At 42.7% G+C, this 15,834-nt stretch overlaps 1 protein-coding gene across 2 annotated transcripts in view; it reads left to right on the forward strand.

The window, feature by feature from the left end:
* The window catches only part of TMEM178B (transmembrane protein 178B), a 253,229-nt gene that overhangs the window by 51,758 nt on the left and 185,637 nt on the right, over positions 1-15,834 (forward strand). For both annotated transcript variants that reach the window (XM_054053610.1, XM_009560539.2), the window contains exon 2: positions 14,805-14,918. In XM_054053610.1, the coding sequence (XP_053909585.1) occupies positions 14,805-14,918 (114 nt within the window). The remainder of the gene's footprint in view (positions 1-14,804; positions 14,919-15,834) is intronic.

Genomic DNA, 15,834 nt, shown 5'->3' on the forward strand with positions numbered 1-15,834 from the left:
ACTGACTTTCCTGTATCTGGCAGCTATCAGCATACTCTGGTCCTCCCCATTTTGTACTGGGAATAAGCAAAGGGAACGTTCATGATGGAGATAAATTGATCCCTCCTCAGTTTCTGGCTCCCTCTACACCAATGCAAGGGCATTTATCCTTTCAGTACTCTCAGCTACTCTGAAAGATGTGTTGCTCATTTGGTGCAGAGTGTCTGCAGTGATGTTGAGATTCTAGCTCTAAGTTGTTGACTTAAGTACATTTGAGTGCAGCCAGAACTTGATGCTACACCCAAAATGAATTATTGTAGCATTTGTGAAGAGGCACTCAATGTCTAAGCCTTCTGGACACAAGGGTGTATGATGGTATTGCAAAATGCATCACTGGAGAAGTAAGGGCATAGTCCAGTCAATTGGAAAAATATTTTTTGATCACGTCCACCAACCTTTCCTATTTCACATACTTCTTCAAAAATAATTTCTTTCTGTAAAGGAGAAACCACTTATGCCAGACAGCTGCAGAGAGATTAACAGTATCTGTGGTTCATAGATTTTAGAATGACCAAATTGTGCTTTAGTTCATCTCAAATTTCACAGTACAATCATCTGATCTTTTTACCACCATCTTTATCTTCTCCCTTTCCCTCTTGTTGTTTCTTTCAGTCTGTTTGACTATTCAAGGACTGCTTTCTAAATATATACATAATATTTAATTTCTTAAGGCCTTTATTTGATGTGAGCCCTCATGTACAATAGTTAGTCCAGTTCCAGCTACAATAGTGCAGCAAATGGCCTTGCAAGGAAAGGGCAGTCAGGTGTGAAATCTTTTGTCCCTCTGAATGCGTACTCCTTTACAAAGGAAGATGGAGCATCCTTGTAAATTAGTGATGGTGACTCGCCAGTTAATGAATAACTTGAATAAGGGCAATCTAAGGAATGACTTTACAGGGAAAGAGCATGGTTAAACATGAAACTACCCCTTACTTTGGTGAGAAAATAGTATTACATACTATCTTTATAATTTAGTGGTCTCTGCTTGCCAGTTAACAGTCCCACGGTTTATATCAAGTTAGTTTTAGTAGCTTTTGTCCATCAGGCTGCGTGATCAGAGTAGATATTCAGTTGGTAGAGTTTATGGGGCAAGAGATATTATGAACTTGCAGGGGAAACTCTGCTCACTTTAAGATTATCTTGTCTGTTAGCTTTACATTGTGCACACATTTAATAACTGCGGAGTGCCTTGTGTATAACGTGATGTCTTGAAAATGTCTTTCTTCCAGCCACACTACTCTAGCAGTTATTTGAAATAGCTAGAATGGGGATAGCATAAAAAAAGGCTAGTAAATTTTAGCGAATCCAGGAGATAAGGATGTACTTATTAAGACAGGAATCTTTCCATCAAAGAGAGAATATGTCCAAAGTCGCTCTGTTTGCATAGTTTTAAAGTCTCAATAGACGTTGGAGATGGTTTGTCTCATCAGCAAAAGGAGGTTACAAGCTTAATGCACGGTAGACTGAGAAAGTAGTTTATGGGCATAGCAGAATGCACCCTTTCTGGTCTTTGTGTAGTGAAAAAAACTAGCCAGCTGATGCTTGGTTCCTTCCTCACTTACTTCTTTGATAGGCTTGTTGCCTGCTGATATTGTTTTTTGGAACTGTAATCCTTTTGAATCCTATAGTTTCTCACATTTACCTTTTGTTTAAAATGTTCACAACAGGGTCTATGCTAATGGTGTTGCACTTTTCATAATTAAAGGTGAACCAACTCACTCTCTCCATGTAACCATGTGAGTTAGGAAACCATGTCTTAACTTCAGTATATAAGAAAAGTGCTTTTTGGCTATGTGAGTGTCCTTAAGATATGGGAAAAATAGATTTCTTTCTTCTGAAAATTGGTCTCCTTAGTTTGATTCCTGTGAATCTCTTTAATAGGCAAACCCTGCCAAGAACTTTATCCTTCTCTCTCCTTTTTCTGTGCCACAATTTATGTTCACATGAAAGTTGTGAATTTTCCCCTCTCGCCCAACCTCAGTTGAGGGACAAAACCTACATGAAAATAGCAACATATAGAGATGTTGCACAGCCCACATCAGTCCTTTCATTTAAGTGATGTTCTTGAGAGACTGCTGTAGGTGCTGGATGAGGCTGGGCCTGTAAGTAGAACCTTCTGGGAAATTAGCCTGTATTAGTTCTGAGCTTAAGTTTCCTAATGTTGGATGCAAAGCATCTGAATGATTCTGTCAGACTGTGATTTTTCCTCTTTAAACACAAGGTTGAAGTGCTGCAAGAAAGATAAGTGCTTTCTCCAGCTCAGCAGTTTGTGGAGCTAACTGCAAACTGACAGTAGGAGACACAGGGAAGGGCTTATGTTCCTCTTGCTTTAAGTAATAAAGAGGAGCAAATGTGTATAAGAAGGCACATTTATGTTGTAAAGCAGCACATAAGATAGCTTTCCAAGGTACAGTGATAGGTATCCTTAGACTTCACTGCGTGTGATCTCAGATCCTCAGCAGAATTAGTGGTATCGTTGGATCCATTCTTTTTCTTTTCTTGGCAGTCTGGGACCCTTCTTCCCAGACATCTCTTTAAAATAGGTTTCAAAGCTTGTTCGATAAATACCAAGCTTTATAGGCATATCTTAATATGAGAATGAGACGATGTACATTCATATAAAAGAAATCTGACCATGGCATAGCCTTTGTGCTTTTTCTTCGGCTTGACAGCAGTGCTGAGATAATGCTTTCTTCCATGAGCTATTGGGTCATCAGTGAGTTTTTACTGGTAATTGCTGTCTCAGTGACTTTTTATTGATCATTTAATTTCTGCCTCCAAACAAGTAGGAGCAAATATTTTTCATCCCTTTTAACCTCCTTAACTTTTCATTCATGCTCGGCTCCCCTCTCCCCTGTGGCCAGCCCAATGCAAATAGGTGGACAAAAAGATTAATAGAAGGAAGGAGATGCCTTCCTACTCTCAAGTGCCCTGTGGCTCAGAGGCTGTTATTAATAGCTGAAGTAAAAAAGTGTTTCATAACCATCCTCTTGCTCCTGCTTCCTTGCCAGCCCCCTTTCTGTGGTCCCTGGAGAGAAAGTGTGAGCTCATCGCTTTCCAATGCAAATTCAGGCTTTGGTCTCATACTTGGATTCTTTTCTTATCATGGGTGGAATATTTATCTTCTGCCAGCTGGTTGCTTTAAACAAGCTGCTCTTTGCTGGGACACCCATAGAGCATGTTGGGGAACAGGCCTAGTAAAAGCTGTTCAGGCACTTTTTTCCTCTACTTTTAAAATGTTTCTGTCTGCTCAGTGCACACACACACGTCTGCACCTTTATCACTACTCATATAGTGGTTGAATAGGAAATTTAGATATTTCGGTGTGGAAACAGAAGTTGAACTTGAAATGTAGGTGTTTCAGTCTGAAATATTTGGCAGTCCCTGTGTGGAATCTGATAGCCATACAAATCCACACACGCCAAAGCTGTTGTTTCTGGAAATCCATAAGCTTCATGGATTGCTTCCATTTCATTTGCACTTTGGATCTATTTTTTTACCGTATCTCTAGAGAACTAATGGATCAGTTCTGAAAGTGAGCTGGCAGGTTTTCATCCTAGATGACCTGGGAAGAATGGGAATGGCATGCCATCATCTATTACCCCATTTCTGTATAGGTATTACAGTACAGTAGAGTATGTTGGATCCTTTCAACCACCCTCCCTGCTATATTTTCACTGGGTTTCTACATGACTTCTTTACCAGCTGCGCACTATTTATCAAGTTTCACCAAGCTAGAGGCTCTGAGAGAACCTTTATTCAGAAATCAAGGAGATGAGCTATGAAAGAAAAACTGGGAGGAAAAAAGAGAAGGAAGGTTTTGCTTTGCTCATGTAAAACTTTGCTCATGTAAAGAGCATATTTAGGTCATGTAGAGTTCTGACTACTGAAATATACTTGTCCCACTGGCAGCCTGGCAGACTTTCTGCATTTTACCCAACAGCGAATCATAGAATAATAGAATAGTTTGCGTTGGAAGGGACCTTAAAGATTATTTAATTCCAGCCCCCCTGCCACGGGCAGGGACGCCTCCCACTAGATCAGGCTGCTCAGGGCCACGTCCAGCCTGGTCTTGAACACCTCCAGGGATGTGGCATCCACAGCTTCCCTGGGCAACCTGTGCCACTGCCTCACCACTCTCATAGTGAAGAAATTCTTCATTATGTCTAGTCTAAATCTGTCCCTCTTCAGCTTATACCCATTGCCCTTAGTCCTATCACTTCAAGCCTTTGGAAACAGTCCCTTCACAGCTTTCTTGTAGGCCCCTATCAGGTACTGGAATGATGCTATAAGATCTCCTTGGAGCCTTCTTTTTTCCAGGCTGAACAAGCCCAACTCTCTCAGCCTGTCCTCATATGGAAGATGCTCCAGCTCTCTAATCATCTTTGTAGCCTTCCTCTGGAACTGTTTCAACAGTTTCGTATCCTTCTTATGTTGAGGATTCTAGAACTGAACACAATACTCCAGATGAGGCCTCACAAGAGGGGAGTAGAGGGGCAGAATCACCTCCCTCGACCTGCTGGCCACGCTTCTTTTGATGCAACCCAGGACATGCTTGGCCTTCTGGGCTGCGAGCGCACATTGCTGGTTCATGTCGAGCTTCTCATCAACCAGCACCTGCAAGTCCTTCTCTGCAGGGCTGCTCTCAATCACATCATTCCCCATCCTGTATTGAAATTGGGGATTGCTCCAACCCAGGTGTAGGACCTTGCACTTGGCCTTGTTGAACGTCATGAGGTTTGCATAGGTCCACTTCTCCAGCCTGTCCAGGTCCCTCTGGATTACTTCCTGTCTTTCTGGTGTGGCAACTGCACCACTCAGAGAACTGTTCACCCATCAAATCCATCTCTCTCCAATTTAGAGAGAAGGATGTTGTGGGGCACTGTGTCAAAGGCTTTACAGAAGTCCACATAGATCACATCCATTGGTTTACCCCTTGTTCACTGCTGCAGTCACCCCATCATAGGAAGCCACTAGGTTGGTCATACAGGACTTGCCCCACGTGAAGCCATGCTGGCTGCCAATAATCACCTCCCTGTCCTCCATGATCTTCCCAGGCACAGAGGTGAGGCTGACAGGTGGGTAGTTCTCAGGGTCGTCTTTTCTACCCTTTCTAAAAATGGGCACAATGTTACCCTTCTTCCAGTCACCAGGGACTTCTCCTGACTGCCATGGCTTTTCAAATACCATGGAGAGTGGCTTGGAAACCACATTGGCCAGTTCCCTCAGGACTCTGGGATGCATCTCATCAGGTCCCTTAGACTTATATATGTTCAGGTTCCTCAGGTGGTCACAAACCTGATCCTCCTCTACAGTGGGAGGGGGTTTACCCCCCTGGTCACCATCTTGTTGTCCCATGACCCAGGAGGGGCTTGCACCTCTGCAGCTAGATAGGTTAAATTCATATTTGTAAACAGTATGATACAACAGAGGTGGATTTGTAACAAACAATTGGTGATTAGGACCTAATGTTCAATTCGTGTGTGTTTTTGGGGGAGAGAATGTTACTTCACATTAGCTCTGCTCTCATACCATTAGTTGAATCCTCATTAGCTCCTCTTCCAAATTAGCTTTATTTCTGAGGAATCGAGTTGGCACAGTCTTGCAGCACATCACGTTATGAGCAAAAGCAAAGTAACTAGAGGTGATCAGGAGGTAATTTTCAGAAGCGCACTCCTGATACATGCTAAGTGTTACAATAGGCACATTAATTTTCTCTCCCAATACGTGACCCTTGGGTCTGCCTGTGAATAGGGAAGGGAACTGTATCACTTTCCTATCTCTGACTTTTATATGAGCTTGTAAATGGTGAGTAGAAGCTGTTTGTGGACCTCTACCCACCTGTAGAGGTAGCAGTTAGGGGCTAGCAACACAAACCCCCGCCTGTCAACTGACGGGATGTGTCAGCCCAATTTCCTTGCAGCCCACAGTAAGCATCAACCAGTACTAGAAGTTATTCCACTTTATCTAGGACAAGTAGTGACAAGTTGTACTGGCAGACCAAGCTGAACCTCGGTTCAGAATGATGCCAGAGACAGCCAGGAACAAATATGATCTCCTGTTCTAAATATTTGGCCTACGCTGCATCTAAAAATCTGTCTTGAGCTCCCTTAATTAGAACATTGGCATCTATTTATGCATATAACCTAATGAATATTCATTGGGCATGTTGATTAGGTGATATGATTTGCATATTCTTCCTAGATTCTTAGACCTTTACCCTTGCATATTCTAATATTCAAGATATTCTTGTGGAACCAAGGGAAATTCTGATTAGCGATTAGGGGGAAAAAATCACAATTGAAGTGGTCAGATGTTGGAACAGGTGCTTGAAGATGGCGTGCATCTCTGTTCTTGAAAGTATTTAAAACTTGACTGGACAAGGCCCTGAACAGCGTGAACTGTCTTTGAATTTGCTTTTAACTTGGAAGTTGTTCTTCCTTTGAACAACCTATTAGGCCCATCGACATATAGAGGACCCTTCTATTGTAAATAATTCTACAATTAATGCAGAAGAATAATGATCCTGCATTTTTGGTATTAATATATTTACAGATGGGCATAAATATGTAACTGGTACTTTCATGGTTAGTATTACTCCAGAGGTAATGAAATAATCCTGTTAAGTGTGTTGCAATACTTTCTAATGAAGTCTCTGCCTTCATTAAGGAGATAGTTACTCATCATGAGTTCATTAACTGGTCAGCATATCTGATTGCAATTCTGTCATAGCAGCTGGTCAAGGTAGAGCCTAATTTATCCTCTTGCCTTCCTTCAGGGCTTAGTTTGACCAATTAATGTATTCTGAAACCACAACAACAACCTTGCCTATATTAAGGTACCTCCAGATGAGTTCTGATGATTCAAATGAAGCAATTTAAAAGACAGAGGGCAGCACGTAAGGCTGAAGAGAATAATTCTTAAGCTGCATGAGCCTGAATGGCCAGGATTGGTTTGGAGGCTGCATAAAATGTGAGCATAATTTAACAATGAGCTTTTCCAAGGGAGGTAAGACTTCTAAGATATTAACAGAGACACATGCCACTAGCAATTGCTTTGTGTAACCTCACCCTAGCCCCAGCTGTGATTGTAGTCCCTGGAAACCTTACTGAAATGTTAGGCTAAGAAAGAACTATAAGCTTTCTCTGCTCTATAGATTTTCTGAAGATAATGGAAACAATTAGAAGCTAAATGACCAATCTACATCTTTTGTCTGCTTAGTATTGATGTAGTCACCCAATAAGGGAGCAGTAACCAAAATATGGGATTAAGGCAATCTCTCATACGGAAGGCAGTTTCTCATAATGAACAGCAAACACATGTAGTGAGTGCAGTTTGCAAGCCAGAGGCTAGGATTCCTTTTACTAGGAAATGTTTGTGTAGTAATTCTCAAAAAGATTTGTTAAAATTAGAGCAAGCACAAAGGGTGAATTTTGTGGAATAAATTGTTTGCTACAAACAGTTCATCCAGAGGTATCTACAACACAGAGAAGGAAAAACTGCCTGGAGGTAGCAAAAGCTCAGAACATCCACATCAGTCTTTTTAGGGAAGCTCATCATATCAAAAGCCTCAGCAGGAAATATAATAAAACAAATACTAGCTCTACAGCTGGATCTTTCTTAGAAATCAACACACATACTACAACAGAAGAATGGCTACCGCTTGGTTTCAGATCTCTGCGTGTTACAGGAAACAACATGACTCTCATGTCAGTAGTGGCTTGTTGTGAAATCTGGAATGGCCTCACCATAGTTCATCCAGAGCAAGAGGGCAGCTGGCTCCCCGCATCTGTCAGAGACGCCTGATTGCTCTTACCCAAGGATTGCTGCCAAGAGTCTTAGAGTAGAAGAAATTCTTATGTGTAGCTCCAGAAACCAAAGGTAACTAGTTCACGGTACTAAGCTAATCTGTACCTGGACCTTAAATATAGTTCCACAATCTGCAGCCTTGATAGGCTGGGAGGGAGGGAAAAGTGGCATCTTGTAGCCCTCACTGGCAGGAGGTGAGCATTCAATGTCTTTATCAATGACCTGGATGAAGGCATTGAGTGCACCCTTAGCAAGTTTGCAGATGACGCTAAGCTGGGTGGAAGCGTGGAGCTGATGGAGGGTAGGGAGGCTCTGCAAAGGGATCTGAACAGGCTGGACTGCTGGGCTGAGACCAACGGCGTGAGGTTTAACAAGGCCAAATGCCGGGTCCTGCACTTGGGGTACAACAACCCTATGCAGTGCTACAGACTAGGAGAAGTCTGGCTAGAAAACTGCCTGGAGGAGAAGGACCTGGGGGTGTTGGTTGACCGCTCACTGAACATGAGCCAGCAGTGTGCCCAGGTGGCCAAGAAGGTCAATGGCATCTTGACTTGTATCAGAAACAGTGTGACCAGCAGGTCCAGGGAGGTTATTCTCCCTCTGGACTCGGCACCGGTGAGACCGCACCTTGAATACTGTGTTCAGTTCTGGGCCCCTCACCACAAGAAGGATGTTGAGGCTCTGGATCATGTCCAGAGAAGAGCAATGAAGCTGGTGAAGGGGCTGGAGAACAAGTCTTGTGAGGAGCGGCTGAGAGAGCTGAGGTTGTTTAGCCTTGACAAGAGGAGGCTGAGGGGAGACCTCATTGCTCTCTACAACTACCTGAAAGGAGGTTGTAGAGAGGAGGGAACTGGCCTCTTCTCCCAAGTGACAGGGGACAGGACAAATGGGAATGGCCTCAAGCTCCACCCAGAGAGGTTCAGGTTGGACTTCAGGAAAAAATTTTTCATGGAAAGGGTCATTGGGCACTGGAACAGGCTGCCCAGGGAGGTGGTTGAGTCACTTTCCCTGGAGGTGTTTAAAGGACAGATGGATGAGGTGCTGAGGGGCATGGTTTAGGGATTGTTAGGAATGGTTGGACTCGATGATCCAGTGGGTCCTTTCCAACCTAGTGATTCTATGATTCTATGATAGTCAGATAACCCACAAAAGTAACTCCTTTGCACGCCACCTTGGGCTGGATCTGAAGTGGCACTAGTGACACTTACGTAACTGCTCTCACAGATTACCAGTTTAACGGAAGACCATCTGAAGAACTACTTTCTGTTGCCAGCTTTCAGAGGAGTTTGTCTGTATTATGCAGAAGACCAAACTATATGTTTGCAATGACAGTGTAAATTCCTGAAACTTGACAACGGCCTTTGCAAAAGTCGAGCTGAGCTCACGGGGCAAATGCCTCTGGGCGCTTCTGAGATCCAGATTTTACGAGTGATATGACCTGGTGGCATTTTGAATTTTCATTTTATTTCTTGAATTAACCACAGGTAAGGACTATTTCTTGGAGAAGTCTGAAAATGCTGAAATGTTATTATGATACTTAAAGGGGAGGATGGGGATGTGGCTTGGCGATGAAGAAAATTACTGGCCCATAAGTTCTGAGAAAAAGTTGTCTGTTTACCCACCAGACAAATACAGTGTGGATACCATCAGTATGACCTTTTTAATTGATCTCAACCCTGTTCATCCTGGAGTGGGAGAACAGTTCAGTCACACCCTGCATTACCGAAGAGTTTGAGGCCTTTTCTAAGGTAGCGTTTACAGCCCTGGTAATGCTGTGGGAGCTGAACTAATACCAGGACATTGGGATAGTTTTGAAAATTGAATATAAAAGATTTGCACAGTGTTTTCAGGTGATTTTCCTGCTATACTACAGTTTAAGCATTTTCCTTGTAATGGAGAGAAGAGGAAATACATAATAATAAGGTGATAGTACAAAGCAATGCTCAATGGATATGGGAGGGGAGCTGAGCAGATAAGTGGATCTGTAAGAGGTGTGGCATGTTTGATTCTGTAAATACTTTGCTGTCACTGCATGAAGATATCTCTAGTTTCCTTATCTCGATTTTACTCAATATTTGAACTTTGCTGGAGTAGTAGGTTGCCAACCACAGAGTTACAGCTGCCAAATCCCCATCTGAACATCTGTGCTTATGTGAGGGTGGTATGGCAGTTTTGCTCTGTATCATCCTAGTTGCATCTTCCTGCTGATCCCTTTTTTAACACCCTATTTGAGATGTCAGCCATTTTTCATTAGGATCTTCAGCAAACATTTCCCTTTGAGAGGAACATGGAATATGCTGCATCTGTCAGGGGAGCAGCTTAGTGGTTGTTTTGTGTTTCTTGTGGCCAGCTATAACACTTGCTATGGCAACTGCATAGGTGAAAAAACCCACTCAATGATTTGCTCTATAAATACTGTTCCCAGTTATTTGAGCAAAGTGCAGAGCTCAGCTGCAGTTGCATTTGGTCTTTCTAAGTTAGGGCTGAAGACTGGAGATGCTCCATAAATTGCAGTTACTCTGTTGCGGGTATGGAAGGGAAAGTGTGGTGGTTGTTTTTTCTTACTCCTGCTTCCCCTCCTACCCCAAAGCTACGTATTCATAGCTATATGTGAATAGCTATGTATTCATCTGAAGGTAAGGATTTCTTAGTTTTTTCTAAGAGGACGTTGCAGGAGAGCAGTAGTTCTGATCCTGCAATCGCTGCCTGTGCTCTCCCAGGAGCCTCTAGGAACTTTGGGAGTCTTGAACCTAGTTCTTTTTTTGTGGGGGACAAGCAGGGAAACATCATGAAGTATGAAATTATCACTGCTATAAACTCATCTTTTTCCTAGTTTTTATTGGCAGGTCCAGGCAGATGAAAGCCCTTTTTTTAAATTTCAAAAGCTAATTCTCACCTCTAGCTAGATATATGCTGATGGGGTTGCATTATCTCATTGGGGTCATGCTTCTACACCTCTGAGAACAGGTTTCAATAAATGTGTCATGTTTAAATGCCAAGCAATCATAAACCTTGTCTGTTTGGGGCATGAAAAGCTTGAGGTTCCAGTAAAATCCTGCCTGACTCTCCCATCAGCAGCAGCCATGTGGATGAAGATGGCTGCATGCTTTCTCCAGCCCTTGCTAGTGTTCCAGAGTCTGAAGTAACTGAAGTGCTGGAAGCTCATAGAAGACTGCTCTGAAACACTCTGAACTACATTCTCCTGAGTGTGTTAAACTCCGCATTCACAGGAGTTTAGTGTCCTAAATATAAAAGGGCCAATTAGCACATGTGGGCTGACCTCCAGTATACCATAAACATTAAGTTTCACCCGTTTATCCCATTTTTGAGCTAAGTAACTTGGATTAGACTGAAGTATTTTGAGCCCTGTAACAAAAAATTATTTAGGCATACCCTTTCTAGCAGTGAAAATCCAGGAGTGGCATCCTTGTCTCTCTGACATGAAGGTCTGTTTCCCCATGTAGGACAAATAGTGGGGACAATTTCCAGGTACAAGTGAATTCTCTGTACTCTGCTCAGCCCTGTTCAGAGCATGCAGTGGTCAGCCCTGTTATTTCCAAGAGAAGTAGGGAAAAAAGGAGAACGTATCTCACTGTGTACATGGAAGAATACTTTACCTTCTTATCTCTACAAACTCTTAGAGTCATGAAGTTTATTCGCTAATAGCAAGTTATTTAGAGGTGAAAAGCTGTGTTGACATACATTGTGTGCCAGGAAAGGAGACCATCATGGAATTTACCATGCAAATGTGCATGTACTTCAACTACCATTGATCCATTGCCACTGCAGTTGTACTATTAGTTCTAGAGAGTCTTTAAACATCTACTGAAGTCTTATTAAAGCAATGGGGATGTAAGCGTAAGCCCAAAATTATGTATGTGGTCAAGTGATGACCTGAATTCAGACCATAATGTCTCATTCTGTTTTCAGCTTTGGTGATATAAAATAGTGAACAGCTCATTGCATTACTAATAACGGTATTTGTAGTAAGAATAAGAAGTTTGATATACCTTGCTAGAAATTAGTTTCTTTGGTGTAAAAGGAGGTGCTTTCTGCTGATAACTTTAAGAAGTTGCAGCAAATGGAACAGATTTTTTTTAGTTCCTTCCTTCTGTATGCTTTTATTTAGAATCTTGGCTCTGTGTCTTGGTCTGCTTTTCTGTATAAATCTTTTCTCTGGGCAGGTGTCTTATAACTTAAAGATTATTTTCTGACAATTAAGCGTTTTCCATTTTCTTGCCAATGGTTCTGAGCCATGAAAGCAGCTGAGAAAAGGGGATAGGAAAACCTATAAGAAAGCAAGGTTGTGATTTGGGGCTTTTTTAAAGCTCTTTGCACACTAGCTGGGTTTTTTTTGAAAATACTATTCTTGGTTTGAAACTTTAATTCTGGGCGTACATTTGGTGCCCAGATGGTACAGACTCACACAGAAACCCATCACTCTGTCAGGGCAGGCGGATACATATGTAAATATTTTGCCTTTTCCCCCTATAATATTTGGCTTTGTCTAAGCTAATTGCCATCAAAGGCAGAATGTGAAGAATACTTAAGAGGAGCAAACAAAGAGGACCTCAAATGTTTGCATTGCACTAACTTTGGAAGATGCTAGTAGAAGGTGATGTAACTAATAATTTTCTTTCACGAGTTTCCTTATTCGTGCTGTGAATTCATGGTGTAGGATCTAAGTTCATGCCAAGCAATACTTTACAACCTGAGATAGAAACCTGTATTCCTAGTAGCATAAAAGCATATTTAACCCCTTAGAGCTATTGATACAAGGCCAATGTCTCTGGCTTTTCAGTTCGGGCTAACAGTAAGTGTTCTCTACCTGTCTCTTGGTGTTGGCATATAGCACTCTACCTTATTTGTGTAGTTCATTGCTTCATTTAATTTGTTCTATTGAGTGCCCATCTTCATGTATTTTTAATACATAAAAGCATTTCCAGAATAGCTGCTTCTCTGACCAGTGGTAGTTAGTAACAGCGTGGGCAACACATTAAGGATGCCTGTTTTGTCATAAAATCATAGAGTGGTTTGGGTTGGAAGGAACCTTAAAGACCATACAGTTCCAATGCCCCTGCCATGGGCAGGGACACCTTCCACTAGACGGGGCTGCTCAAGGGCCCATCCAACCTGGCCTTGAACATTTCCAGGGATGGGACAGCCACAGCTTCTGTGGGCAACCTGTTCCAGTGTCTCACCACCCTCATCATGAAGAATTTCTTCCTAATGTCTAATCTAAATCTTCCCCCTTCCAATTTAAAGCCATTCCCCCTTGTCTTATCAAAACATGCCCTTCTAAAAATCCCTCTCCGGCTTTCTTGTACGCTCCCTTCAGGTACTGGAATATGGTCTCCCCAGAGCCTTCTCTTCTCCAGGCTGAAAAACCCAACTCTCTCAGCCTGTCCTCATATGGGAGGTGCTCCAGCCCTTTGATCATCTTCGTGGTCTTCCTCTGGACCCATTCCAACAGTTCTATATCCTTCTTATATTGGGGATTCAAAAACTGGACACAATACTCCAAGTGGGGTCTCACAAGAATGGAATAGAGAGATGGAATCACCTCTCTCAGCCTGCTGGCCATGTTTCTTTTGAGGCAGCCCAGGACACGATTGGCCTTCTGGGCTGCGAGTGCACATTGCTGGCTCGTGTCAAGCTTCTCTTCAACAGCACCCCCAAGTGATTTTCCATAGGGCTGCTCTCAGTCACATTGTCCGCCAGCCTGCATTGAAACCATGGATTGACCCGACCTGGGTGTAGGACCTTGCACTTGGCCTTGTTGAACTGCATGAGGTTCACACAGGCCCACTTCTAAAGCTTGTCCAGGTCCCTCTGGATGGCATCCCATTTGTCATTAAACACCTGATTCAAAATACCTTAATATTAATGGAAAAATGACTCTCATAAGCTTTGAATCTGACCACTCAGTGAGAAAGTCTAATAAAGCCAGTGCTAGCCGAGGATGCTGGCAAAATGGATAGAGGAAACCTTCCTGTTTTCTATCAATGCCAGAATGGTTGCACTATCACAAGTTTCTGATCAAATGTGAAATTTGGCTAGGCTATAATTCATGGAAAGCATCAGGCTATGCCAGATCCATTCCTCTAAAGACACTAGCTACGCAGAGAGATGCCAAGAGATCAGGCCCTGGAGGTGTGATTATTGTAGAGGAAGGAAAGTGGCTGTTAAAGAAGAATGTAATAACATGTCCAGAAGACAAACAGAAGCAGTATGTGGTACTTTCTTTCCATAGAACATAGATGAAACCTTGACTACAGGGAAAGAACATTGCCTATTTCAGCCATTTGTATTGCCATCTGAGGCTTATTACTCAGGAGTGCCAATAAATTCTGCTTTTGAGCATGCTATGAAAGTGTCTGGGTACCTTTAAGAGACATACCACTGTCTGTCACGTATACTTCTGCTCGTCTTGCTTCTTGGCTGTGGGGTGGAAGGGGCTCAGGAAAATTGTTCACTATCTATAGATATTGTTTTTCCTGTGCTGTTTTTTATTACTGAAGGAAAGATCAAAGATATTTACTTCGTGTATCTCCTGGAGTATGGGCATTGAGACACATTACTGCAGAATAAGCCAAGATGTGAATTTATAGTTCCTTCACAGAAAATGCCAGTATGCCTGATGCTAGCTCACGGTTCAGAGAAAAGAAATGAAAGAAGAGGTGATTTGCCACTTATATACGTGGTGGTGACAATACACACTGGCACTTACTGCAGGCCTTTTCATTGTATCATAAGTTTGGATATGAGCTTACTGTATGGGTAACTTGTGTCTGTCATGGGCCAAAGATAACATTGGTTGTCACAGCAGACTGATGGTAGGGATTGCTTTGCTTCTAGCTTTTGCTTTCGGTTGTCAAGCCCATCTGGTCTACAGCTGGGAGGGCACGTTGCATTCATTTAACAGCACTTTCTTTTCTTCATTTTGCCCTTCCCAGGAGCAATTGAGCGGTGCTCATACATCAAGTACCACTACTCCTCAGCGACCATTCCCAAGAACCTCACGTACAACATCACCAAGACAATCCGCCAGGATGAGTGGCATGCCTTGCGTAAGTGTTGCTGGCTTTCTTCTCCGTTCTCCTCACATGCAGACTAAGGGAGGTGCTCACTGGTAAAAATGAGAACAGAGGCTTTGACTGACAGCCTGCTTAGAGCTTTCTCTCACAGTTTGTCTTTGTAGCAGACTTATCGATTTGTTCTTAGGACCTACATCTCTGTTTCTGCTGCTGACTAGGAATTCTGCTGAGGCATGTAAAAGTGGTGGTAGGGAACAGGCATTCATACTCAGAGATTAATATTGAGTTAAATACAAAAATGAATAACAAAATCAATGCCCTATTTTTTAATTCAGTTGAATGCTCTTTGCATGAGCGTATTCTCATGCAATTCATGCTGCTGCTAAGTTTTCTGCTTCCAGCAGAATTCATTGCTGGCTTTCATTGTAGCTGCCTGCAGCTCCTGGGCAAGTGTGGCATCACTCTTCTTTGAAGATCTAGGAAGAGAAATGCTGCACCCTTTAAGGCACAGGGAAGCAGCTTAGCCTTTAGTGATAATTGTAGCCAGTGGTCACAGTTGTAACGTTGCTGAAGCAACAAGATCTGACAGGGATGGAATTGCCTTGAGATGGATTGTCTGGCCTTGACACTTTTCTCCCTCTCATCTGGGAGATGGAAAAGGGTTTTCACTAATAAAATGGAAGAGGTAGGATTTCACAAGGAAGAATGCTACTGCAGCTTGTTCTTATTACTATGTGGCGATGGGGACTGATGAATATCCCGAGCTTCTCGATCTCGGTGGAAGCAGTTAACAGCTCCTTGAAGATGGCAAGCATTGAGGGATGCTGATTCTTACTGAAAACCTTGAAAAGTGGTAGTGAGCAACTACTGTCCAGACTGTGTTGGTCTGAGAAATGTGTAAGACCTCTGGTGTTCCCAGGGCTTTCAGTCTCTGTTTCACTCCTGCCTT

The sequence above is a fragment of the Cuculus canorus genome, chromosome 1 (genome assembly GCF_017976375.1).
Source record: "Cuculus canorus isolate bCucCan1 chromosome 1, bCucCan1.pri, whole genome shotgun sequence".
In the NCBI taxonomy this organism is placed as follows: domain Eukaryota; kingdom Metazoa; phylum Chordata; class Aves; order Cuculiformes; family Cuculidae; genus Cuculus; species Cuculus canorus.